Source organism: Psammomys obesus, unplaced genomic scaffold (assembly GCF_907164565.1).
Source record: "Psammomys obesus unplaced genomic scaffold, mPsaObe1.curated_primary_1811, whole genome shotgun sequence".
NCBI classification, from domain to species: domain Eukaryota; kingdom Metazoa; phylum Chordata; class Mammalia; order Rodentia; family Muridae; genus Psammomys; species Psammomys obesus.
Window position 1 is genome coordinate 32,050,790 of NW_026592118.1, and position 24,971 is coordinate 32,075,760.

Here is a 24,971-nt window from a genome sequence, read left to right on the forward strand (position 1 = left end):
ATTTTGTGCTCAGGACTTGCTAGTTTTATGTATTCATGTTACACATCAGTATATCAAGTGAAAAGGCATGCTCATTTGCAATCATGCTCATAGACTTATAAGCCATTTAAAAATTAAAAAAAAAAGAATTCCAAGTTGCAAACACTACAGGGATTTTTGTATCATTTTCTGAACTGCCACAATATGTAAATTGTGGCTGATTTATATTTTAGCTACTGGTTTTCTAATTTTAATGGTGATAAGTAAATAAAATTGAGTCTTTTATTTTTCTCCCTAACTTTTTCTGTTGAAAAACTAACACAGAGGAACTGAGAAAACAAAATAATGAAAAACCAGTAGGTAGCTGCAGATCGTTCATTAAAATTCCCAGCTGCCTAAGTTTGGGCTACGTTTGATTCCCATGTTCTCTCTGTCCCTGTGCCTTCTATCTCTTGCTCTCTGTCCTATTTACATATCTGCACTATTTTAAAACTAAAGTTTTAGAGACATTGAATGTAGTGAGCTCAGTAGTAAAACATGGGCTATGTGAGACCCTGGGTTTGATCCCTAGCACACAGACATACACATAGACACACACACACACACACAGACACACACACACCTTAAGAGGAAATGTTGGACAGCCAATTGATTCTACATCACATTATTCGAGGACAAACACTATTCTTTCACCCAACCCCAAATACCTGACTCCCATGTTTTTCAAACCAACAAGCACATATAAAGTCTGTATTTGTCTTTGTAATTTGTCAAAACACAGTTTTCCCTAAGTGATATGAGAAATCAAATATAAAAGATTCAATGAAGTTCGTTCACTTGTTGCACCCATCTGTTTTGTTTCCCTGGGTTCTTTTTTCTCTAAAATGTTGTCCCCCTCCCCCTAGCAAGCTCCCTCCCTGCGTTTTCATAAGATTGAACATTTTCAAGTCTAAGTTACTGTCAAGGCTCCTGTTTGTTTTTAGATGTGCATAATTAGGCTTGATTTTACAGGCTCATTTCACAAAATCATTAAAGGTTTTCAGCAGCACGTGTATCAACAACTGAAACAAATTCTCATTTTTGGCTATTAGTTAGTGAGACTAGGACACCGCAGCTCCAGCCAGGCACCAGATGTTTCTGTTGGGGAGCAAACATCAAGGGCATTAAGAGCTTTTTAAATCTTACACTTTCACTTTGGTCTTGTAAGAAATAATTGTGACACTTCATGCTCGGAAATGTGTCACAGGAGCCTCTCCTCTCCTCGACACCACGCACTGCGGAAGGGGACTGCTGACGTAGCTCTAGTTTAAAGGACCTGAAAGCCCAGTGACAGCCTGGGAGGGTATTTTGAAGTTTGAAATGATCCCTATATAAATAGAACGGATCAGCATAACTTTGGGATAAAATTAGCCGGCAGTCTGTGGACTCTGCAGCCTTGCCTGTGTGCTGGGTTCTGCTCTCCTGATAAATCAGTGCTCAGCTTCCTCAAGGCGCACAGCATGGACGGCAGCACTGCCCCTGTCAGCAAGGCTGGAGCTGCCAAGTTAGTTAAGAAAAATTTCCTGGAGGCTCTAAAGTCAAATGACTTTGGAAAACTGAAGGCTATTTTAATCCAGAGGCAAATAGATGTGGACACGGTGTTTGAAGTTGAAGACGAGAACATGGTTTTGGCATCTTACAAACAAGGTAAAAAAAAAAAAAATGTAGAGGTGTAATTGTGAGATCGATATAACATGGATTTTTAGGTCAGTAGGTCAGTTTTTGTCTTTAAAGCAATCGTTCTTAGTGTGTATGTATTTGTTTTTGTTTAGACACTGTTTCTAATTTTAAAAAATCTTTCCTTCTCTTTAAAGCTGGAGTGCATTTGGGCTAGTTTGCATGTTATACACACAGATTTCTGTCTATGTATATTTCTGTTTATTGCTCTTTTCCATTCTTGTGCTTGGAATTTGGGATCCTGGGTAGTTGCATTTGTCATTCACGCTGTGTTTAGGACTTCTCTTGTGGCTGTGGTGGTATAGAATAAAGAAAATCTCTCCGACTCTGGTTAAAGACTGCTGAGTCGTACGTGGGACAGTGAGGCTGCTGGGGTCAGGCTGCTGATTCTTTGCTAACAGCCACTTACAGATATACCATCTCTATGTCCGTGTGGATGAAAAAGGGGGCTCTCTTTTCCATTTAGAGAGTTAATGAATGGAGAAAGCCATGCCATAGGCACTTTCATGGTCTGCATCATTTTAATGGGTTTCAGTGCAGAAACAAAAGCCGAACTCAAAATACCACAAAGTTAACTTCTATTTTTTTTTCTTTTCTGCTGGGCTACAATAATAGATGAAAAAAAATGAAAAATTAAAATTCAGTATATCCGCTTTGTACCAAAATAGGAAAACAACAATTACAACAGAAAATTATCTTTTTTTTTCCCCCTGAAATTCCTACTTAATAAATCAGAACTAGATTAGCACACTCATCCCGATTTCTCAAATCAACTAGCTAATGGGAAAACTTAAATAGTTAGACCCTCTGGTGAGCATACTGCAGAGAAATATTGTGTTCACCTTTGCTTCTGCCTAAAGAAAATAGGGTGGGAAAGTCTCGGGGAATAGAGGTGGGAGGAGTTCTGTTCAAGTTCTGATTATAAATCTGATTTCTATTCATACAAAACCGTGATTGTCGCCAATTTCCAGATACAAATGCTAATAGCATTTATTTCTACCTAATTCCCTGTCAGTTCTGAGGGTAGTGTAGAATAGTTGAAGCCAGTTACTGCATTTTTGATTTGTGCTTTATGATCAATTGTCACGGCTGTTTTGTCTGAAAAAGGAAGGAGTCTAATTGTTTTTTTTTTTTAATTATCTTTTTTTTTTTTTTTACAAAGTTGAAGGGATTCTGTGGAAGGAAAAATTATATGCTATTGTACTTAGATGGCATCTTATGACTTTATTTAGTGACACTGTGGGGAGGTTAAGCATATTTTAAAGAAACTTGTATGTGTGCCACATACAATAGGAATCAGATTGAAGCCAGTGGCTAATCTATTTGACACTGGGTAGCAAAGAACACCTTTTCTTATTTCCCAGGCAGGTAAACCCTGCAGATGGCAAAAGGGCTCCGAAGTTCTGAGAAAGGGAACTTGGAGGTGTGGGCTCTTGGCACTGAGTTCTGTTATTTCTCATAAAATCATAAAATCCCTAAATGAGGGAAAAAAAAAAGAAAGAAAAAAGATAAAAAGAAAAAAGAAAAAGAAAAAAAAACTGTATTTTAAATTCTTCTGGTCAAAATAAGATAATTCCTATGGTCCATGTGGAACTAACTTTTTATTTATGCTAATGACTGTTTTCCTAGCATTCTGACTACGAGATGTGGCTTTCAGTTGGGGGCAGAATTTTAAACCATCCCCCAAGGAGAGGAAAGAACCCCAGTCTTCCGTAGATATCCATCTGGAAATAGCAGGACTCCGGGTTGTGTCTTCAGGGCTGTCCAGGAAGCCAGTGTGTACATGTGGACACTGTGTATTAGAAATCACTTTACTCTCCATTTACTGCGAATATGTCAGGCTCTGCCTCAGCCCCAAGTCTAGGGTAAAAACCCCACTTTCTTGAAAGTTACTGGAGACTTTTCTAAGGTGCCTCCAGCTGTGCCACCGGCTCTCTCACTGTGGAGGGCAACAGCGGAGGCTGTGAATAGAAGCCTGGCTTCTGGTGCAATAAAGGAGATCTAAGTGGAGGTATCAGTGTCCCACCTCACAAAGGAATGCTCCGAACAGTGTGGACCGAGGGGTCTACAGCAGGGTAGTTAATTGGTCACTCAGCTCCTTCTGAAGTTTGTCTAAAGGACGGGAGCCGCCTCCCCGTGGTCCTGAAGGACCTGTGGCTGGAGTACTGTTTCTGAGACTCTTTTTTTTTTTTTTTTAATTAAGTAAAAGCAGACTTTTGGATGTTACTCTCTGATTTTTTTTTTTTAAGTACGTGGAAAGGCTCCTAAACTGAACAAGAAACTCCTGAAAGTGAACAAGAAACATCTGCAAAACTCCCCTGTGAGGCATGATTCTTTTTTTTTTTTTTTTAAATAAAAGAAGTGAAGAAGCTTCATCCCCCTCATCCAGTTTCAGAAAGGAAACATAGCTGTTTATTCTCAAAGAGTTGGGGAGGGGGTGTCTTCACTTGGTTTTCATGTAATAAACGAAACAGAGTATAAAGCAGGCCACAGATGATGGCCACCTTGAAATTTTCTTACGTAAATGATAATGAGATCCAGTATTCAACAGTTGATTATCCTCAGGGGGCCGAGCTGGTCGGCAATCAACCCTTAACCCATCTTAGTTTCCTCGGAAACACCCTACATCCTTTTCCACAGGATTCAAAAGTGGTTGAATTTGTTCCTAAATATCCCATGTCATGTCAAGACTGGCCTGTGAGTGTGTTTGGAAAAGTAAGTCGGAGCTCCACTGGCAAAGAGATCAACTTAGACTGTAAATATCCCTGGATTCTAATCAGAAGTGCACCAAGTGTCCCAGTAGTTGAAGGGTGATCCCCACAAAAGCCAGCATGCATTCTGTGAGGTGTGCAAAGTGGAGGTGCTGGGTTAATGCCTCCTTCCTCCTTGCTGTTCTGAGTTCTTCTCCTTGAGAAGCTTCCAGTGAAGGCGGCACCTACAGTGCTCTCCACAGTAATTCTCGGTGTGTGCCAGGGGTTTACCAGCACCCAACAGTTAATTCTTGAGGTTACCTCTCACTCTTTCCCCACACCCTGTTATTTTCAGCTTTATCATGAAATCATCAGATAAAATCCCAGCTTGTTAATTAAAAAAAAACCCACTTTTCTCACGTTGTAAAGCTAACTAACACTTTATTTTAGGCATTATTTACTGCACTCTCGGCGCGCACCCGCACACACACACACACACACACACACACACGCTAGTGAGCCACAGTGTGTTGTGGATCAGGAGACATTTTCTCCTTCGACCATGTGAGCTGCAAGTCTCAAGCTTGGTGGCAAGTGCCAAACTCAGCCGTCTGGACAGCCCCAGACAGTCACCTTAAAATACAACCACACAAAGAAGTCAGGAATACCCAAGGGAAGTTTTCACTACCAGATGTGACTAACAGTTGAATAGTTAAGGGACGTCGTGACATAGTTTATTCTGAGACAAGTAGAAAAATATTAACAGTAACATCAAATGAGGGAGAAACCTCCAAGGCTTTCCGTCATATTCTTTCCATCTGGCAGCCTCTGGACTGGAACCATGGATGGACAAATGCCTTCAAGGCCATTTTTACTGCTTTCCCCAGCTCTCCATCCCGGCTCTTCTGCAGATGTATGAGCTCTGGTTCCCTGAGACAGGCAGAATGTCAAACCTGTCTCTGGTACGAAACTCCCTAGTCACCAAGGTTAACGAAGAGCCATTATTAATCAGTGTAGTGCATTTTAAGTACTTCATTTATGGCCCACAGCCTCTTCCGATCCTTTTCATGGCAATCCTACTTTTTTGTTGTGTGTGAATTAAAATAACCAATGATTTCATTTGAAAACTTTCTGGCAGGTAGTCTGTATTCCTATGTAGCAGCTGATGTCCAAATGTCCTGAATGCTTTTTATTCCTAACCAATTTTCTTTTTATAGAAATTAATTTTCTTGTTTTTCTTTTTATTACTGGCCAGGGTTGGAGGGGTGGGGGTGGGGGGGTGCATTCCCCTTTCCTACTTGCTTGAAAAAGTTTCTCCTATTCACCTTGAACCTCTGAGAATTATCCTGAGAATGTCGGCTATTAAAGTAGTAGCCTAGAATTGTGCTCGTGTCTATAATCTTTCAGGGCCGTGTAAATACGTGGACATGGCCCGAGCAAATGTCTGCTAATCCAGCCAGAGCAGTGTGTGCAAGCTTTGGAGACAGCCAGAGGCTTCTCCAGTGTGGGAGCTGATAATGGCTGCGGAACCTGGGCTCAGCCTTCGTTTAACCAGAGCTGTGCGCCCTGTCCAAGCACCCTTCTCTCCCCTTCTCACCCTTCTCTTCACTCAAGGTTCTTGAGTGAGGAGGCGTCCTGCCTCACCTTGCAGGCTTAGCCGACCCCAGACCTCAGTTTCAGATTTAAACGAAGTGCCCGGAAGTGCGCACGCAGGAGTTAGTTCTGCATCGTTTTGTAAGGGTAAAACTGGAAAAGTTTCTTTAGAACTTTTAGCCCTGTGTGGTGAACTGCACACCGGAGGGAGCTTCTGGCAGATTTAGGGCAGACTGAGAGTTGAGAGTTGAGACTTGAGAGTTACTTTTTTGTTGTTGTTGTTACTTTTAAAGTTCTTTCTTACAGGTACATATGATATGGCTAAACATATTCTCCTCTGGCCCCGCCCCATCCTCCCTGTCTTCCCTCGTCCCATCAATCTCGTTTGTTCCCCTGAATTATTTCATTTTAGTCCACTCAGTCTGTACACACATGCAGAGGTACTGTATGGGATCTAGGGAGCACAGACGGGAGCGAAGAGCACTGCCTTGCTGAGACTGGCTTGCTTGCTGTGATCCTTCCCAGTCCTATCCATCTTCTGCAAACGGTGTAACTTTATTCCCTTCTACTGCTGAAAGAAAGTTCCACGGTGCTTAAAAAGTATTACATTCCCCTACTCTGCTCTCCTGCTTCGCCACAAGTTAGCCAGTCACAGGGACACGTGCAAGTGGTAGAGAGCTCGGCCTCTGCCACCAGCGGTTATATGAACTAGGGCGTGTTCCACTATTTTGCCCCTACCCACACTACGCATCCCTCATGGAGGCTCTGCCAGGACTCTGAGTGCCCTGCATGCAGATGCCAAGTGTATACAAGAGTACATGTATCATGGCGTAAGGGACGGCAGCCAGGGCCGTGAATGGCACAGATCCCTGTGTGTGAACCTTGGATTGGGTGGGTGGGTTGGTCGGTGGGGTCAGAGTGGAGTTTGAGCATAGGGGATGGCGCTGCTTCTGTCTTAACCTCTTTTCAGTTGAGCCCTTTGCTGAAGCCAAGCTCTCCTGAACCTGAGTTTGCAGCTTGCAGACAAGGAAGTATGGAAGATGAGTGGCTTTCCCCAGAGGGAGGCAGCACCTTCTTGAGACCCCCATCCACCCCCACAAGGCCTTAGTCTTTCTCTTCCTCTCCAGCCTGCCCCTCTCTGCAGTCTGAACACACAGTACAGGGGCATCTGGCCTGTGCAGAAGGGCATAGAGCAGTGCCTTCTAAAGGTAGGTATTAGAAGCAAATCACATGCTCCCAGCATGCTGTAACCACTGGTAAGTGAGAGAGAGAGAGAGAGAGAGAGAGAGAGAGAGAGAGAGAGAGAGAGTAGGTACGTGCACAGGAGAAAATTCTGATCTTTTGACATATCAACATGAACAAATAGCACATCAATGGGCACGCCTCAGCTCTGGTTTCAGGAGCTCATATGACCTCAGATCTGGTGCTCTGTAAGATGGAGCCTACTTATTTCCCTACTTACTGGAGAACCTGTGCTCCACCCATTTTAAAGGTGGACATCTTGCTAAGGATGCTCTTTTCTCTGCTCAGTGCAGCTGGCTTTCCTGTTTTGCTCTCTAGACCCTCCCAACCCCACCTCCAACTCTACCTCCAAAGTTCTGAAGTGAAGATTAAAAGCAGACATAAGCATATCCCAAGCCCTAAGGCTTCCACAGTTCTCACTCAGGCCCTTAGAGACAGCAGTAAGGTCCTTTCTCCCAGATACACAGATTCTACAAAGAGGAGGTGGGTTGTAGAAGCAGTTTTGTTTTAGGCTTGGCAGAATTCCAGGATCCTGTGGTCTGTGAGCCTGGTTCCCCAGCTAACAGCTATGATTACGGGAGACACACACACAGAGATGCAACTGACTTTTTTGAAAGCCACGGGTGAGTGAGTGGTCGATGTAATAAGTGTGCAAAGAGCACTCTTTCGGTGCTGCTGGAAGTTTAGGAGGAGGAAGCACCGTAAGCAAACGGCACATTTCCATGCCAGCAACGTGGCATGCTGCAGACACATTCAGGAGCAGCCTCCCTTCTTTGTAATCTGTACCGCAGGCTTAGCGCTAAACCTATACCGTTTCCACAAAGTCAAATACAGATGGAAGCCTCACGCGGCAGATAGCCCCAGTCCGTGAGATTGGACTGAAGCAGATGATTTGTGGCTCTAGCAGGCAGTCTTCTCATCCGGAAAATGAGAGGCTTGGGCATCATGATCTTCCCTCCAGTGCCAGCATCTGTTTCTCTGATTTTACATCAAAATGGCCTTCTCTTCTCGGCTTCTTCTTCTTTTATTATTAAGATATTTATTTACTTTACACCCTGATCACAGCTTTCCTTCCATCCTCTCCTCCCAATCCCTCTCTCACCTCCCCCACACCCATCCCTCCTCCTCTTCTCAGAAAATGGGAGGCCTCTCATGGATATGAACCAGCCTTGGCATATCAAGTCGCAGTAAGATTAGGTACATCTTCTGTTGAGGCTGGACAAGGCAGCCCAGTTAGGGGAAAGGGATCCAAAGGCAGGCAGTGTAGCCAGAGACAGCCCCTGCTCCAGCTTTAGGAGTCCCGCATGAAGACCCAGCTGCACAGCTGTTACATATGTGCAGAGGGCCTAGGTCCGTCCCATGCACGCTCTCTGGTTGGCAGTTCTGTCTCTGTGAGCCCCTACGGGCCTAGATTAGTCGATTCTGTAAGTTTTCTTGTGGTGCCTTTCTCCCCTGTGGCTCCTTTAACCCTTCCTCCCTGTCTTCCATAGGATTCCCCAGCTGTGAGTCTCTGCATCTGTTTCTATCCGTTGCTGGGTGAAACCTCTCTAATGACAGTTACGTGAGGGTCCTGTCTGCAAGTAGAGCAGAGTATCATTAACAGTGTCACGGGTGGGCTCTCTCTTATGGCACGGGTTTCAAGCTAAGCCAGTCATTAGTAGGTCATTCCCTCAAAAACGGTGTTTTCTTAGCCTGCTTTCTACTGTTTTGTTTTATTATTTTTTTCCAGAATCATTTTTCCCCCTATGCAGTTGCAGGCATGAGTTTTCACTCATTTGCAACATGACAGTGCCTGATGTGTGCCACTAATAAGCAGGCAAAACACACTTCAGTTTGCAGGCTCAGAACTAGCTCCTTTCTAAGCAGGTGGAGAAACTGCCATTTCAAGTTGCTAGTTGAGGAATGGTGATGATGGAAGGTCAGTATGGGCTGGGCATGGTGGAGTATTCCTGTAGACCCTGTGCCAGAGAAGCTGAGGCAGGAGGATTGCTGTGAGTTCAAGGCCCACCTGGACTACACAGTGAGACCCTGTTCCAAACAGCTGAATCAGAAGGGAGACAGAACTTTTTTTTTTCTTTTTTAAAATTTATTTATTTATTGATTACAGTTTATTCACTTTGTATCCCAGCTGTAGCCCTCTCCCTCGGCCCCTCCCAATCCCACCGTTTTAAGTAATGAGAATAATTTGTCTAAGATCTTAGTTTTAGGAACCATTCTCTTGATGATTTGTGCCTATTCAGTGGGTACAGCTGTGTGTGCAGTTGTCTTGGCTGCTAGGAAGTTCAAAAAAACAACTTTAAAATCCTGTTGTAGTGTAAGCACAGAATTTATACTTTGTGGACCTCTCTTGTTTATGCTTTTTCTCCTTCATCATTATTTTGTAGATCATTAAAAGAATCTTGGATAAGCCAGGTGTGATGGCACACACCTGTAATCCCAAACTCAGGGAGACAGAGGCAGCTGGATCTCTGTGAGTTTGAGGCCAGCCTGTTCTACAAAGGGAGTCCAGGACAGCCAAGGCTACAGAGAAACCCTATCTCAGCCCCTCCCACCACCCCCCCCACACAAAATCTTGGATAAAATTTTGTGATTTGTCCAAATATTTTTTTTTTTGTTTTAAGAAAGAAATACTGGATAAACCAACAGGCTGGCAAAAATATTGGTGTGAAAAATTAAAAAACAATCAGATCACAAGTTGTAGAGGGGATGAAGAATGGGCATGAAAAAAATATAAGCTTGTAATTGAGAGCTTTGAAATGATTCAAATCAACTTAAAACGACTTGAAATAAAATATATATATATATATTTAAAGTGGCTCATGTGACGTAGCCTGATCCATTTTCCCTTCAGTTTTAGAACTGCGGCCACAGTAAAAGAGCTTGTAAAAATGCTCACAAAGTGGAGACACGCCGGGCGAAAAGTCAAGCTAAGTTCCCTTCTTTTCCTTTTCCAGGCTATTGGTTGCCCAGTTACAAGCTGAAATCCTCCTGGGCAACGGGCCTGCACCTCTCAGTCTTGCTTGGTCACGTGGAGTGCCTGGTGGTGCTGCTGGACCACGATGCCACCATCAACTGCCGACCCAACGGGAAGACCCCTCTGCATGTGGCTTGCGAAATGGCCAACCTTGACTGCGTGAAGGTTCTCCTCGACCGCGGCGCCAAGCTCAACTGCTACTCCCTGAGCGGACACACCGCTCTGCACTTCTGCACCACGCCGGACTCCATCCTCTGCGCCAAGCAGTTGGTGTGGCGAGGTGAGGCTTGGCGAGTGGCCGGTGTCGTGTCCATACACTCGCGGTTTGCTGGGTGGGTTAGTACACACGTGGTTTGGGGCCTTGCTCACCCCTCCCTGCCTCAGGCGATTTGATAGGCATTTCCAGCACCTTCAGCCTGATCGAGGATGAAGATCAACACGCGCATGGGTTTTCACACATGTTGTTGCTGGTGGTTTTATAGTGTACGGGTGTTTCCCGCTGAGGTCATGCAGTGGGTATTACATTGAAATCTTAACTTGGACGTATAAGAAATGTTTAATTTTCACAGTTACTTAATATGCTTACATAGCCTTTCCTATGCATCAGGTAATGTGGTCACAGAGAGAAAACACTTCCTTCTCCCGGTTTATATGCATATGCAGGTGTATGCATGAATATCCGTGTATGTGTACATATTTCAGCAGAAGGGGATATAGCATTAGCAAAATAAATTTTAATTATAAAAGTGGGGAAGTGCTATCAAGGAGAAAACAGCACCTATGTTAAGAGTAAAGTTTATACAATGTTAGGTATGTAAAGTTTATAAAATAGCAAAGACTTCTCGGAGCCCATCAGTTGTTTTAGATGTCAAGCAGTATTTCATGCAGGCGTGCAATGCAATTTATACATGCCTCAGTCAAGAACTTACCATCTTTGGAGAACCATGAATATAAGTACTTGCATGTAGATTCCTATAGCTGAACATATTTTTATTTCCTTGTAATAAATATCTAGAAGAAAGAAGACGAGAAGGATGGTAGATTTGTAACACAGTGAACCCTGCTTCTCGAAGTGGCTGTCTCATTTTGTATTTCCACCAGCAATGTATGAAAACTCCAGTCACCTGCTATTCGTGCCAAAAGTGATCAAGTAAAATAGTTTACTTTATCTTAAAGCAAAGACACTTTAAGAGGAAAAAGGTTTGCTCTCTAATGAGTATGTAGTATCGTGTCATTGTGGTTTTAATGTGACTTTTCTCAGCATCATAAGTTTATCTGACAGGCATATATTCACTTTGGAGAAATATCAGTTCATGTCTATTTCTCCTTTTTAATGAATGAGCTGCTGTCTGCAGTTTGCATGTAATCATATCATCTGTTTCTACCCCTCCCCCTCTCTCCTTTTCCTGTCTTTTCCTATTTCATTCCCTCCTGTTCCTCTCCTCTCTTCTCTGCTCTCCTCTTTCTTTCTTTCTTTCTTTCTTTCTTTCTTTCTTTCTTTCTTTCTTTCTTTCTTTCTTTCTTTCTCTCATTTCTCTCTCTCTCTTTTTCAATACAAGATCTCACTAGCGATCCAACCCATGCAGTTCTGGAACTTAAGAGTTCTATCACATGGGAGACTGAGACAGGAACATGACAGGTTTCAGTCCAGTTCCTGCTATAAAATCATTGAGAAATTATCTGAAAAACACAAGAATAAATAACATAAATAAAAAAAAATGAATCTAGACAAAGTCATGATAAATGCTAACATTCAAATAACCAAAACATAAGCAGGAGCCAGTGAAACAGGGTGGAGTGTGCTGATGGGAGCATCGGGGACCTGAGCCTGCTTTTGGTAACACAGGACTAAGAAGGAGGTGAGTTCAGGGAGCAGGGACTAGCCAGCTACAGGGAAAGCTATTAGTTAAGTGAGCTATTCCTGAAATTAGGTGACAGATCAACACCAACAAAACGAAAGAGCAAAACTAAACAAACCAGAAAACAACAACAACAAAATAGTTTGATGTTGTGGCGCTGAAGACAGATTAGATTAGGGAGGGTGTAAATGGGTGTTGGGAAGTAAATGTGCTGATAGCTGTTGAGAGCAGTTTGCCTGGAGAAGCAGTGTAAGAACAGGGGGACACTGTCCACAGCTGGGACACCAAGGGAACTGCAGGGACACCAAGGGAAAATTGCTGAGGGTGGACACAATGGGATTACTTTAGTAATCTTTCAAGGATCCAGTTTTCCAAAGTTGAGATAGGATGAACTCTGCAGATGGCCGGACATATCTCCATTTTTAGTAAGTGTGTCGTAAAGGATGTTTGTCAGTGCCAGAGCAGATTTGACGATGCTAAGGTGAGGCTATTCAAATCTGGTGTGCTTCCCCTCAACTATGCTGAGGCGAAGTCATCAGCTAAAAATGAGGGGGAGAAAGGGAGGTAGACATTTCTGTGAGAGTGGGGAAGAATGCAAGAATAAATTCACTCAGGAAGTGTAGCAGGACTACTGAGGTCCTAAAAGATGCTTTTCAAACTGTAGGAATGAAGGGGGCCCATCAGCCTGGCTGAGGCTTCCTGAGGAGGGAAGGGGAGGGGAGGGAAAAAGAAAAAGAAGGAAAGAGAGAGGGCAAGGGGGAGAGACAGTGAGAGAAGAGCAAGAGGCAGGGAGACAGAGAGAACAAGAGGGAGAGACAGGGAGTCAGAGAGAAAAACAGAGTCAGAGAGAGACAGAGAGACAGAAAGGGAGGGAGACAGAGCAGGGGAGGAATGGATCCGTGTTACAAACTCACTCAGTCCCTCTGTCCTGGACACCTCCACATGTTATATTTACTTCCTTATTCGAATTAGATACGGTTTAGATTTTGCTGATCTCTTAATCAGCTTACACTTTAGATTTTGCATCATGAGAAATTACGGATTTGTTAGTCTGTAAGCAAGGACAGTAGGATGATAGGGACACACTGGAACACGCAAGGAGCGAATGCTCCGCCCCCACACTCTCATTTCCTATTTTTAAATGTTCAGAGTTTCACACACGTATAGAATGGAATACGATGTTGCCACCATCTAGTTTCATCTTTTAAACCTCCCCCAATTACCCTTAACATATTCCCCTACCAACTTCAAGTCCTTCCCTTCCCCTTCCTTTTAAAATAATTCACGAAGCCCAATGAGTGCGCTCATATAAGTGTGGGTGTGGGGCCATCTACTGGAGCCTGGGCTGCCTTGCAAGCACTGCATCTCCAAGAATGAGTCTTCCATCAGCTACTGAGAGCTCCTCCGGAGCTGCAGATACACACTGGAGGGAATCTTGCTTGCACAATCTTGCTCTAAGAGATCCCACTTCTGTGATTAGAGATTCAGTTTAGACAAAAAGCCTTTTGATCTGGGGCTGCTATTTATTCCCAGCCTCAAACTCAAGCTTTAGCTGTCCACTGCGAACAAGGCTATTCAGAGGGTCGCAGAGAACAGAAAGAGAACAGAAGCGGCAAGCTGAACACATTTAGCCTGAGTTCGGGACTGGGCCGGGTCGCGTCCTGCGGGCCTTTCAGAAAGCTGTCACACATCCACTTGATGCTTCCGTGTTAGAAGTTCTGATGAGGAAGGAGATAATTATACAATCTGTGTACAAAATTATACAGCTTGTATACTGTATGTTGAAATTTCCAAACTTTCCATATTACACATACACACCTACATGTGTATATGTATGTGAAATCTTAAGAAATCTCTGATTTACTTTCACCACCACAGAATCACGTGCTATTACTGAAAATTGTAAGAATACTTGTCTTCTTAGAATATTTTGTTATGCTGTCTGCATCTCATGCACACATTAAATGATGGATAAAAGTGTTCATTTATAGGGACAGGTTCTATTTATCTATCATTATCTATCTATCTATCTATCTATCTATCTACATAGGATCTCACACTGTAGCTCTGACTGACCTGGTAGTACTCAACCTAAGGTAGCCTCCAATTTGTAGGAATGTTCTTGTCTCAGCCTCTTGAATGCTGGGGCTACAGGTATAGGACACCAGACTTGGTTACTGTTATTTTTTTTTTAAATAGCCTTTTATAGTAAGGTATAAACTGTATAGAAATACTTTTCTAAAAGTTACATAAGGCATATAGTATTATAGGAAGGTGTAAGCTGCATACATATATTTTCCTAAAAATTACACGAGACTATTCATGTCAGGAAATAATACCTGCTGTTCATCAAAAGTTATGTTAGCTAATATTTAACAGTATCTAAGTAACTTTTTGTAACCTTTGTTTACAGCACGTGTGTCCACATGTGTGTCATATTGTTATTGTGTAGAGATCAGAGGGCAACTGTTGAAAGTCAGTTGTCTCCTTCAGTCATGTGGGTTTATCATGTACCTGTTGAACTATCTCTCTGGCTCCTAAGTACAATTTTTTAAAAGGCACATCTATAAATGAAGACCCTTAGCTTTAGGCCACTTAACCCCAGGCTGTCCTTTGACTTGGTATGGAATCGAGGATGATCTCAAACTTCTGTTTCCCCTGCCTCTACCACCCAGATTCTGTTATTACAGGTGTGTGGGTTTATGCAACGCTGGGTCTCATGCATGCCAGGCATTCCACAGACGGAGCTACAGCTCTAGCTCTCTCTGCCTGTTTGGAAGTAGGGCATCTGGCAAGTAGGAATTGATAGAAAAACAACATTGCAGATGAAATAATTATGGAGGTTTCCACCTCCCCCCCCCCCGCCATTTCTCTGGATGAAGGAAAAGCAGGTTGTGGGCCAGTTCTCTAGTCTGGAGATTCCAGGAGAGTCTGAGGAACCCTTCATGCTTCTCTGGGCATCTTTATGTCCTCAGCCGAGGGGGTCAGCACCTGCTAAACAGTCCTTGGTCGGAGGACAGCTCCAGAAGCTTGCACCCTCTGTCATCCATTGTGCAAACTGTCATATTCACAGCTCATGAAAGGGAGATTCTGGCTCGTTTCACCCCCTCCCACGCCCCCACCCCACCCCTGGGGAATTCAGCTGAGGGCTTGTAGGTAAGCACTTTGGGGAAGAAGTCACACACAGCTCTACATGACTGGACAGACACAGGCAAGGAAAATAAGGGAGGCTAACATGAAACTCAGAGGCCAGAGAAGTCCATTAGAGGAAGAACCAGTGCCATGGCAACTGAAAACCGATGTAATTTCATTTGCTATTTAATGGGCTCTTTGTGGGAAAGTGCTCTTTGTGGAAAAGGCTAATTGAGTCCAAAAAATTGCATGCAATTTTCTCTTAAAGGATTTTGTCCTGTTTTTCACTGTTGCAGAGCAGGCTTTGTCCCAAGCTGGATTTTGCCTGCTATTTTTCTGTTTGCCTTTCTACTTAATGCCGCCATCTTCTGGCCTTTGTTTCCTTTGGTATTAGTATAATGGCGTTCATCAGTTGAGAGGGCTTATTTACCTCGGCAAAAACGTCTGTTCTTTGGTTCCTGCATTTCCCTATGAATAAAGAGAGTCAGGTCAGGTTTGGCTGGCTCCTAAGCAATACAGCATTTCCATCCATCCCCTTTCCTAAGAGTAAAATGAATGCTGCTTGCTTTGCGCCACAAGAAGCAAATCCCGACAGTAGGAGGAAAATTTGTTACCTGAGGAAAGCTATAAAAATTCAAATGGCTTCTAACAGAATGTGGCAAAAGGGGCAATGTAAAGAAGACCCTGCCTTTAAAAGGCCTAACCCTTGCTCCTGAGTGCCATAGCCACACAAGCCACACACTTAGGAGAGTCCCTCACCAGTGAGGCCCTCATTTTAATAAGGAAGCAGACACATACCTGCTGGACAGACCTCTCCCTCCCCACCTCACTGCTCTCAACATGTGTGCTGTGCACTGTGATGGCACAAATATGTAACTAATAAAAATAGTAAAAATGAAAAACAAGGGAAAAATTTCTCATTGCACAAGAGAGAAACAGAAACAGTGAGTTACAGGCAATGACATTCGTGACCACCCCTGCTCAGAGATCTTCCTCCGTCAGATGGCGGAGAATATCTCTCAATTCCCAATGCTGCCTTCTTTCACCTTGTCTCCTATGCTTGAATGAAAGAACTGAAATAAGCTGGGGGAGGGGGGAGCCCTATCTCATCTCCATTAGATAGCAGTTTCTTCAGTTCTGTTGTATCCCTTAGAGAGAATCACGTCATACTTGTAAGACACAGCGCTGAGCAGGCTCGGTGGTAGTGGAATGTTCAGAGAAATCCCCTTCAGAATCAAGGCCACTTTCTCCACATCTCTTCATCTCTGTCCTGGGGGTCTTAACAGAAATAGGAAAGAGAAAGAAATAATGTATGCAGAGCAAAATGAAGGGAGAAACGTGCCATTATTTCCTACAATTATGTTTGTCTACATAAAAAAAAAAAAGAAAGAAAGAAAGAAAAAAAAAACCTTGAGAAAATCTACCATTGAATGGTTAGGACTAATAATTGAGCTTAACAGTTGTCCAGCAACTTCATTATCTCACTAAACTTCATTATCTCGCTAACAAGTCAATTATATTTCTACATACCAGAAACAAGCAGTTAGCAACTGTAGTATAAGAAGATGATTTATAATGTCATAAGAAATTGCAGAAATCCAGAAGATGTATGCGGTAAAGAAGATGGAAGAATATGTTCCTTGAAAAACATTAAGATATTATATTCAAGGTTCATTATGAAAAATGCAGTACCCATTTTTCCCCTTAAAGGCAACTGCTTTTACTTCTCTACTTTGATTGATTGCTCTGGTGTTTATATATTGCCAAATAACTATCATTTATTTATATGTAAAAATGGAGAAGATGCAGCAATATAAGCTTTATGATAATCAAAATGAGAGTGGCGTGATTAAAACATATGTCTTATCCCTTTTTTGAGGAGGCTCCTACAGGTCCCCAGTGCAGTTTCATTATAACCAGGAAGCTTGCTACAAACTAGGATAACAATACCTTCTTATCATTATCTTGTCACATTTTTGCTTAGATTTCTATGTACTCATTGATGTTTTAAGCCTAATTTTGCTATACGTTTCATTTTTTTTACAAAAGTATTTAACTTCAGTGAGTATTTTAATCAACTTCATTTTTCTGCGAGCGGGCGGGGGGAGTCCCTTCAGTCTTGTTCCCCTCAGCTCTGGCAACTGCTGTTGCTGTTACCCTCGGGACCTTTCCTTTCCATCCTGGTCTCCCTCCTCTCTTTAGGTCAGATTCTACCCTCTGCAAATCATGCCTTTTAAAATCTTAGTTTGTTGCTTTTTTGAGCTGTCCACATATCCTTTACAAGAGAGCTGAGAAATCATGCTGGCTATCATAAACGCCACTCCGTGCATTTGTTCTTCCCTGACTGACAGAGAAACCCAGATTCGTAATTACTTCCTTCTAGCATCATAGAAGCATTCCCCCACAGCCTCTGCTTTTCAAGATGCAGCTGGAAAATCTGAAGTCATTTTGTTTTCCAGCCTTTACCTATTATATTCTTTCCTGGAGAGTTTAGGGTTTTTCCCTTTACCCCTGTTCTGAAATTTCACAAAGGTTTGCCAAGATGCATTTGTTTTTACCTATTTTCCTGGGTCCTTCTAACCTCTGAAATACTTCTCTATTTTGAGAAATGTTCCTGAAGGTTTTTCTGCATGAATTCTTTCCTGCTTTTTTTTTTTAATGTCATCTTTTGCAAATTAGTCCCCTAGCTTTGATCCTGTGACTGTTTTCTGCTGCTTTCCTGTCTTATCCATCTTTACCTTTGTGCTTGCTTTCTGAAAGGATTGCTGCAGACTGGTGCGTTGTCTTAGAATCCTTGGCTGTCTCCCTGCCTCTAAGATGGAATGACTGAAATCTAAGTGAAGTTTATAAATTATTAGTTTCACTCATTCTGAGGGATTTGGCTAGATTAGTCATTGAGGTTTTTTTGTTTTTGTTTGTTTTGTTGTTTTCCTAGTTAGATTCCCCAAAGGAAAAAATCTAACTAGCTTCTTCCTATAGGCTCAAGGTCAAATTGCCAGTATTCTAAGCGTTTGGTCACAGGTAGTGAAAACATAGTAAACATACCTGCACAAGATATTGCCTGCTCTTTTTTGCAGAGCTACAAGGTGCTCCTGTGTGAGTTTGAAAAGAGCCGTCTATTCTGAAGTCCATTTACCATGAGCACCACTAAAGCTGCACATTATGCTCTAGAATCCTACAGGACACTGTCATATTCTTAGAGGACATTGTAGGTTTCTTTGATCGTACTTATATACTTAGAGTGTACTTGTTCTTTGATTAATGTCTACTTGTAAGTTTCATGAGGACAGATGCCTTTTTTTTCCCCCAGCATAGCAAAATGTATAGTGCATTTTGCACGTTGACTGCTGAATCTATATTAAATCTTCAACACAGAAGAAGAGCTAGTGCTTGGGGTATGGCTAAAGCCATACCATTACCATTACTAAAAAAGTATTCAGTTTTTGAGTTATTGCATTAATTTTCTTGCCAGAAGAGAGAAGTCAGACATATTCAGTGTTACTGTGAGATATAGTAAGTTGGGGATTAAAAGATTTCTGTCTACCAGGTGTCATGGATACTGTTAAATATTGCAAAACTTGAGAGACAGAGACAGAATGGAGGACACTGATGACTAAAGTGAGGTTGTTCATGTGAGTGAGCAAAACCTTTGAGGAGGGGGCAAGAGAAACATTTTTATTTTTGTTTTAATGTAACATAGGAACATAAAATAATGATGGGAATTCTACTCAGTGTTCAAAGTTTAAAGACAAGAAAGAGGGGAGGAGTAATTTATGGAGTGAGGTTTCTGAGAAGTTTGGGAAATGAAATCTAGAGAAGGCAATAAGATTGCCTTTGTAGAGGAAAACCCCACTTCTATCATGACCTAGAATGAAAAGGGATGGGGGAGGATGGGAAGTTGGTATATGAGTTTTCAGGGTTTGAAGAAGTCTCCATTTACATGGTATTTCCTAAGCAAATCAAGTCATAAAGAGATCTGGAAAGAACAAGGATTAAAGACTAGGAGAAAGACATTTACGATAATGATTATAGAGCAGGGGAAATAAGTTAGGAAGCCCAATGCTGGGCAGCCTAGAGGGGCCAGCTAAATTTTCCTGCTGACCTTTGTGATGGTACCAGTTGTGTTTCTGATGCTGCTACAGCCGCAGGGTGGTCCTTGTTAGATGGCATTCAGTTGTTTGGGAGCAGGCACTGACCCTGTGCCTCTTTCCCTCAGAGTTGCTGTCACTCCTAGCGTGGGTGGATACAGTGGTAAATGGAAGGAATTTAAAGTTTTGGCAGGAGAGGGACTGAAATGGTAGGACATAGGACTATCTGAAGCAGATGGGATGAAGGCAAGGAACTCCTAATGGGCAAGGAGATTGTAAGGAAGAATGGACAAATCCCCAGAATGGCTATAGCAAATAGCAAGCAAGATGTAAAGCTAGAAGGTTATGTCAGAGAATTGGATGTGTGGGTTAGTGATTGTCAGAGACCAACCAGAGTCAGCCATGGCTCAGTCCAAGCTGTGAGTAAGGGTTGAGGGGAAGGAAAGTCACTGAAGAGAATGAGATCCAAAGTCTGAGAGACCAGGGCACCTGGTCAGCTGTCTGTGAATTTGATAGACACCCCCCCCCTCCAAAAAAATGCTAGAAGAATGACAGGCATTTATGTACTGAAGGAAAATGTGATTCAGGTGTCAGAATCTACAGAAGCTGATGGGAGAGATAAATGTATTCAGGAAGGTGGTTAGGTAGATAGCTGAAGGAGCAAAGCCCCCAACGAGCCAAGGATGTTCTTTTTATTTATTTATTTTTCCAAGGGAATTAGGGAGTAATTGGAAGCAACAAAGGGGAGTCAGATATAAGAAAAAGAACACTCTCCTATATAGTACAGGCCAGAACTAAGCATGCTACATCCGTTGTTTGAGCTTGGAACAGAAGAAAGCAAGTTTGGTCGTCATGGTGACCAGCGCCATGTCTCTGGGCTCATTAATCCCGTGTTCCAAACTAAGCACTTAGCAATAGCTTCAGAATAAATGCAACAAGGCTCTGCATACTGAAAAGGGCATATTCATGTTAAGCAGGGGAAAAAAGGTTTTCAATTTCATTCATTAAACTTGAGTAAATAATTTAATATCTTTGTGTGCCAGTCCTCCAAGCTAATGAATAAGGATAAATGCTTAATGGAAAAAGCTTGCTTAATAAAGTTAACAGCATCAGCTCTACACATATATAAAAAAAAAAATTGATGTTGCCAGCACATGTGCACAAGAAGGCGAAAATGGAAAGGAAAACAATGTATCTGAAGCCTGTGCAGTATGGGTATGTCAGATACTTTAGACTAAAATGTCTCATTCAGTCCTTTGGACAACCACGTGAAATGCACATTATTTCCCTCATTTTAGAGACGAGAAATCAGAAACTCAGAGAAGTTGAAGGGGGTTCACCTAGCTTGTGCCATATAAGCAGGCTCAGTGCTGTTTGCATCGAGTCCGTGCTGGCTCTACCGCAAACTGTATGCTGCGCTCCCTTCTGAGACAGCGGACGGACTAAAAACTCCAACAAAAGCTTTGTGCTTTCTTGACACGATCTGGCAAGCTTAACTGTTCCACTAGCTTGAAAATATTAGAGCTCCATTAGCTTGAAAAAAGTCAACCACCATGAGGCATGAGGTGTTTTGCTTTTCTGAAGTTGGAGAGGGCAGCAGGGTATAGGAAGTGTGCTTAAATACAAGACATGAAAAATAGTTGATGCCTCTCTGGCTCCCCTAAAACAATCATTTGTCCTCACTTCATCATTTCCTAGCACACAGAAGGTCTAGCTTTAAAAGCAGACTCCCAGAAGGGAGAACAGTTCTGTCCTCTTGAATGAGATAATGCCTTCATTGGGCTTTTCTGATTTGCTGTATCATGACAAGTAAGTGGAAGCAAGTGATTAAAGTTATATTAAAAAAATCCATTCATTCATTTTTCTAAAAATCAAACGGTAATTAAAAGCACCGTTTTGATCAATATCCAAACTTCGGCCTCCAGTGAGAAGGAATTACAAGAAATCAGGTAACAGAAACAGCTGGGCACGGCACAAACCCTGGCCCCCAGCAAGGAGATGCTATGAGATACCATGCAACAGAAACAGCCTGTTGCAGTGCGAGGCTCCCGCCTCTAAACTCGCCAGTTACTACACGGCTGCTTTTTAAGTTTTGTTCTTTAAAAACCCAATCACCAATTATTTTGCCTTTACCCACAAGACTATTGCAGCCTATTCTCTCAAACATAAATTGCGAGGTGTTGTCCACAGAAGGCTCCAGCATTTTCAGAACCGTCCCACTGGTACGTCCAGTTCCCTTTTCCAACTGTCTCTCTTGACTTGGTGTTCCCCCTTCGAAAGCCACTGCAGCTTCCTTTTAAAGCTCTCAGCCTGGGTGTGTTATCTTTGTCCAGTAGCCAGAAGTGTCTAGAACTGGAAATTAAAGGATGAAATTTCCTTGGGCCTCAACTACTTTATTTTTAATCCCCACCAGCACTTCGATAATTTTGTTTCTTGTTTAGAGGAGCCTGAGCCTCTTTATCCTGTGCACATTTTAAACACCATTTAGAAAAAAAAAATGTCAGATTTGGAAACAGAAAGGCGGTGTTTTCTTTGTAACCTCTGCAAGTAATGACTTACAGAAGACAATCTAAACAATTTCATCAGGGGATCAAGGGCTCATATTTGGAGCTAATGGCTAAACCAACAAGATCCCAAGGCTCTCACCTCAGCTTTCTATTAATCTAAGTGAGAAAACTCAAAATGAGGGGAAATGGCAAAAGTATCAGGCACGTCCCAGCTCCTAATACATTTCTACTCATTGGGACTGTGGGAACTGAAGAAGAGCACACATTTGCTTTTACAGAGGCAAAACATCTCCCCGGTAGTGAGAAGGGGTCTTAGCCGACACCTCTGAGAGACACTCTGAACACAGATAGCATCCCTGGCCTTTGTTCACTGAGGCTTTGGGAGTTTGGTAGCATCCCCTCCTCCATCCCCCCCCCCCCCACACACACATACACAAACTTTCTCCAACCAGCAGGGCCAGCCCAACTAAGAAGTGGCAGGGTAGAAGTGGAAAGTGATTTTGCTCTCTGTAAGTGAGGCTGGATTAGTGTAGTTGAGGTCAGAAGAACCTTGGGGAAAGATTGGCTGTGCTTCATGATAATAGTAAGAAATCCCGGTGTGATGGCGCTTGCCTACAATGCCAGCGGGCAGGGACTGGGCCACGAGGATGGTGAGTTCTAAGCCAGGCTGGGCTATAGAGCACAGTTCTGCCAAAAAATTTACTGTGCACTGTAATTGCACACCTGAAATTTTATCCGCGCTCTCCTTAACTTTCACATCTATCTCATGAGGCTGCGGGCAAATAGTTTAACTAGTAAATCCAGATTGTAGTGATAGATTGACCTCAGTGCAGAGTACCCAAGCTTCCCACCAGGTGGTGCTGTCTCACCTTTGCTACTGAGAGTTGCTGGTAAGGTAAATCAGTCTTGGGACAGTCCTGCCGTTGCCCTGTCCCGAGAAAGTTTGTCTCCACTATAACCTGAGCGTCAACCAGGGAACTCGAATTCTCTGGTGCTTCTGATAAGGAAATAAAACACAGCTCTGTAGCCCTTCCTCCTTTGCTAACATTTCTGGTCGGACCGGGGTGGGCAGTGGGCACACGCCTGTCTTGGTTGTGGGAAAAAAAAAAAAAAAAAGAAAAACAGCTAAGCTCGAAAGTCATTCCTAGGAATATAAGTTGTGCAGTAAGGTTTCCTGAGTTAAGGTCTTGACTTTTACTCACCAGTTGTGTAGAACAGAGTCACAGGGCAGGTCCCATGGATCTTAGCGCTCACCTATTAAACGGAGGCACTGAGTAGGCCGAGGACTTAGCATTGGAGGCAATGGTTAAACCAAACACGGGGTTATACCTGTACAAAGCTCCACGGAAGCTTTGTACACACCCCTTTATCTACTCACAGAGCTCCTTTTACTATAGCACACAGTACTGATAAGGCACAGGACGGGATCTGGGAAATGCTGGCCTGGAATGCTGATACTGGGCTTACAGCGAGCAGAGAAACTCACATTTAGTGCAGCGAGAGAGAGTATGGGCCTTTGTGTAAATGAATCTCCCTTCCTTCTTCCCATCTGAGGGAGGCTCAGGGAAGGGCGTGGGTCGGTGGGGAATCCCTTCCTGCAGGTTGGAAAGACCATCTGTTTTTATTTAGAGCCCACTGATTCAAATGAGAATCTCCCCCCACCCACCCAAAGTCACTTCCGAAAAGGGAAACAAGGGAGCAATGAGGGCAGGGAGTAAGACAGAAGGTCGCTTTGGTTCAGGTGTGCAAAATATGTGTGTGAGTTCCATATATGTACAGGGAACGGAAGCAGAAGGGGGACTCTTTGGTGGGGGGGGCAAAGGGGAAAGTGAGGGAGGAAGAACATTCTAGTGGGTGTGTATATATGTATATATATAGCCATATATATATGTATATATACACACACAAAAATATATATACACATACATATTAACAAAAACCAGTATTTTGAATTATAACAAAACAAGTTAACACTTAAAACAAACACCTCCCCAGAAACATCTAGAAAAGAATCCAACATAATATCTGTCCATCCTGGTCCAGCTATGCTGACACATAAAATTAACTACCACTTCCGCTGAGACGTGGGTCCAATCTCGGGCCTCTGGAATGATAAGATGATGCACTTCACTCGCCCCATGACGAGTCACTTCACTTGTGATAGTCTGTTAGTGCGGCGACAGGAAACCAACAGCCACCACCTGCTTTGCCTAAGAGCCAACCCCCACTCCTACCCTATCATCGCTTACTGAGGACTTGGCTAGCAGTCTCAGTTTTTCTCAGCACACGTCAGGAGCCCTGGACATAACAGGTGCCCAAACCCCCAACTGTGTTAGTAGGAGGTCTTCCTTCAAGGCCCCTTTCTTAGCTGAGCCCGGTGTCACATGCCTGTATTCTCAGCTATTCAGCAGGCTGGAGCAGGAGGGCTGCAAATTCAAGATTACTTTGGTCTGCAAAGTGAATTTAAAGGTAGGTTTGGGCAACACAGTGAAGCCTTGTTTCAAACTAAAAAGACTAAAAAGTGAGAAAAAGCCAGGTGTAGCTTAGCTATAAAGTGCTTGCTAGCCTGATGCTCTAGGGTTCAGCTTCAGTAACACATACACACACACACATAGACATAGGCACACAGATACACACAGATATACACACACTATACACACAGACACACACACACATACACACACACATACACAGATATACACACAGACATGAACACATACACACTCACACACAGACACATACACACCACACAAGCAGACAAACACACAGACAGACAGACACATACACACAGGAGATGGAGGAGAGGAGAGAGGGGGTGGAGAGAGAGAGCCCCAGACACACATGGGCCTCTTTCTTGTATCCCCAAAAGAGACTTGTTTGAGCAGAGTTTCTGTAAGGCAGCAGAAAGACATCGCCACCTACTGCCTCTGGACTAATGGACCCTTGTTCACTGTCAGGACACTGGCTCTACCAGAGACAGAATTTTTCGTCCAAGATTTTACTTCTCTTGCAGCCTCTGAGAAGGAAATCCATGCTCACTCAGCTGGTTCCTTCTGGTGTGATGCCTTCTGCCACCTCACTGCCCTCTCCTTGTAGGCTTCATACCGTTTTGGCACCGGGTTCCCTATCAGTGCAGACACGGCCACTCAACTCCATCTCTGGAACTGGGCCAGGCCTCCTCTTACTCTGAA

At 43.1% G+C, this 24,971-nt stretch overlaps 1 protein-coding gene and 1 long non-coding RNA gene across 2 annotated transcripts in view; one reads left to right on the forward strand and one right to left on the reverse strand.

The window, feature by feature from the left end:
- Window positions 1-1,144: 1,144 nt before the first annotated feature.
- Window positions 1,145-24,971, forward strand: part of Asb4 (ankyrin repeat and SOCS box containing 4) — a 39,978-nt gene continuing 16,151 nt past the window's right edge. The window contains exons 1-2 of the mRNA XM_055613017.1: window positions 1,145-1,665; window positions 10,175-10,474. Of these exons, the coding sequence (XP_055468992.1) occupies window positions 1,479-1,665; window positions 10,175-10,474 (487 nt within the window). The 5' untranslated portion in view covers window positions 1,145-1,478. The remainder of the gene's footprint in view (window positions 1,666-10,174; window positions 10,475-24,971) is intronic.
- LOC129681108 (uncharacterized) lies at window positions 15,362-23,089 on the reverse strand. Its single transcript, XR_008720773.1, has 3 exons — window positions 22,983-23,089; window positions 16,356-16,463; window positions 15,362-15,653 (listed from the first exon to the last, which is right to left on the reverse strand). It is a non-coding gene; the product is annotated as an uncharacterized LOC129681108 (long non-coding RNA).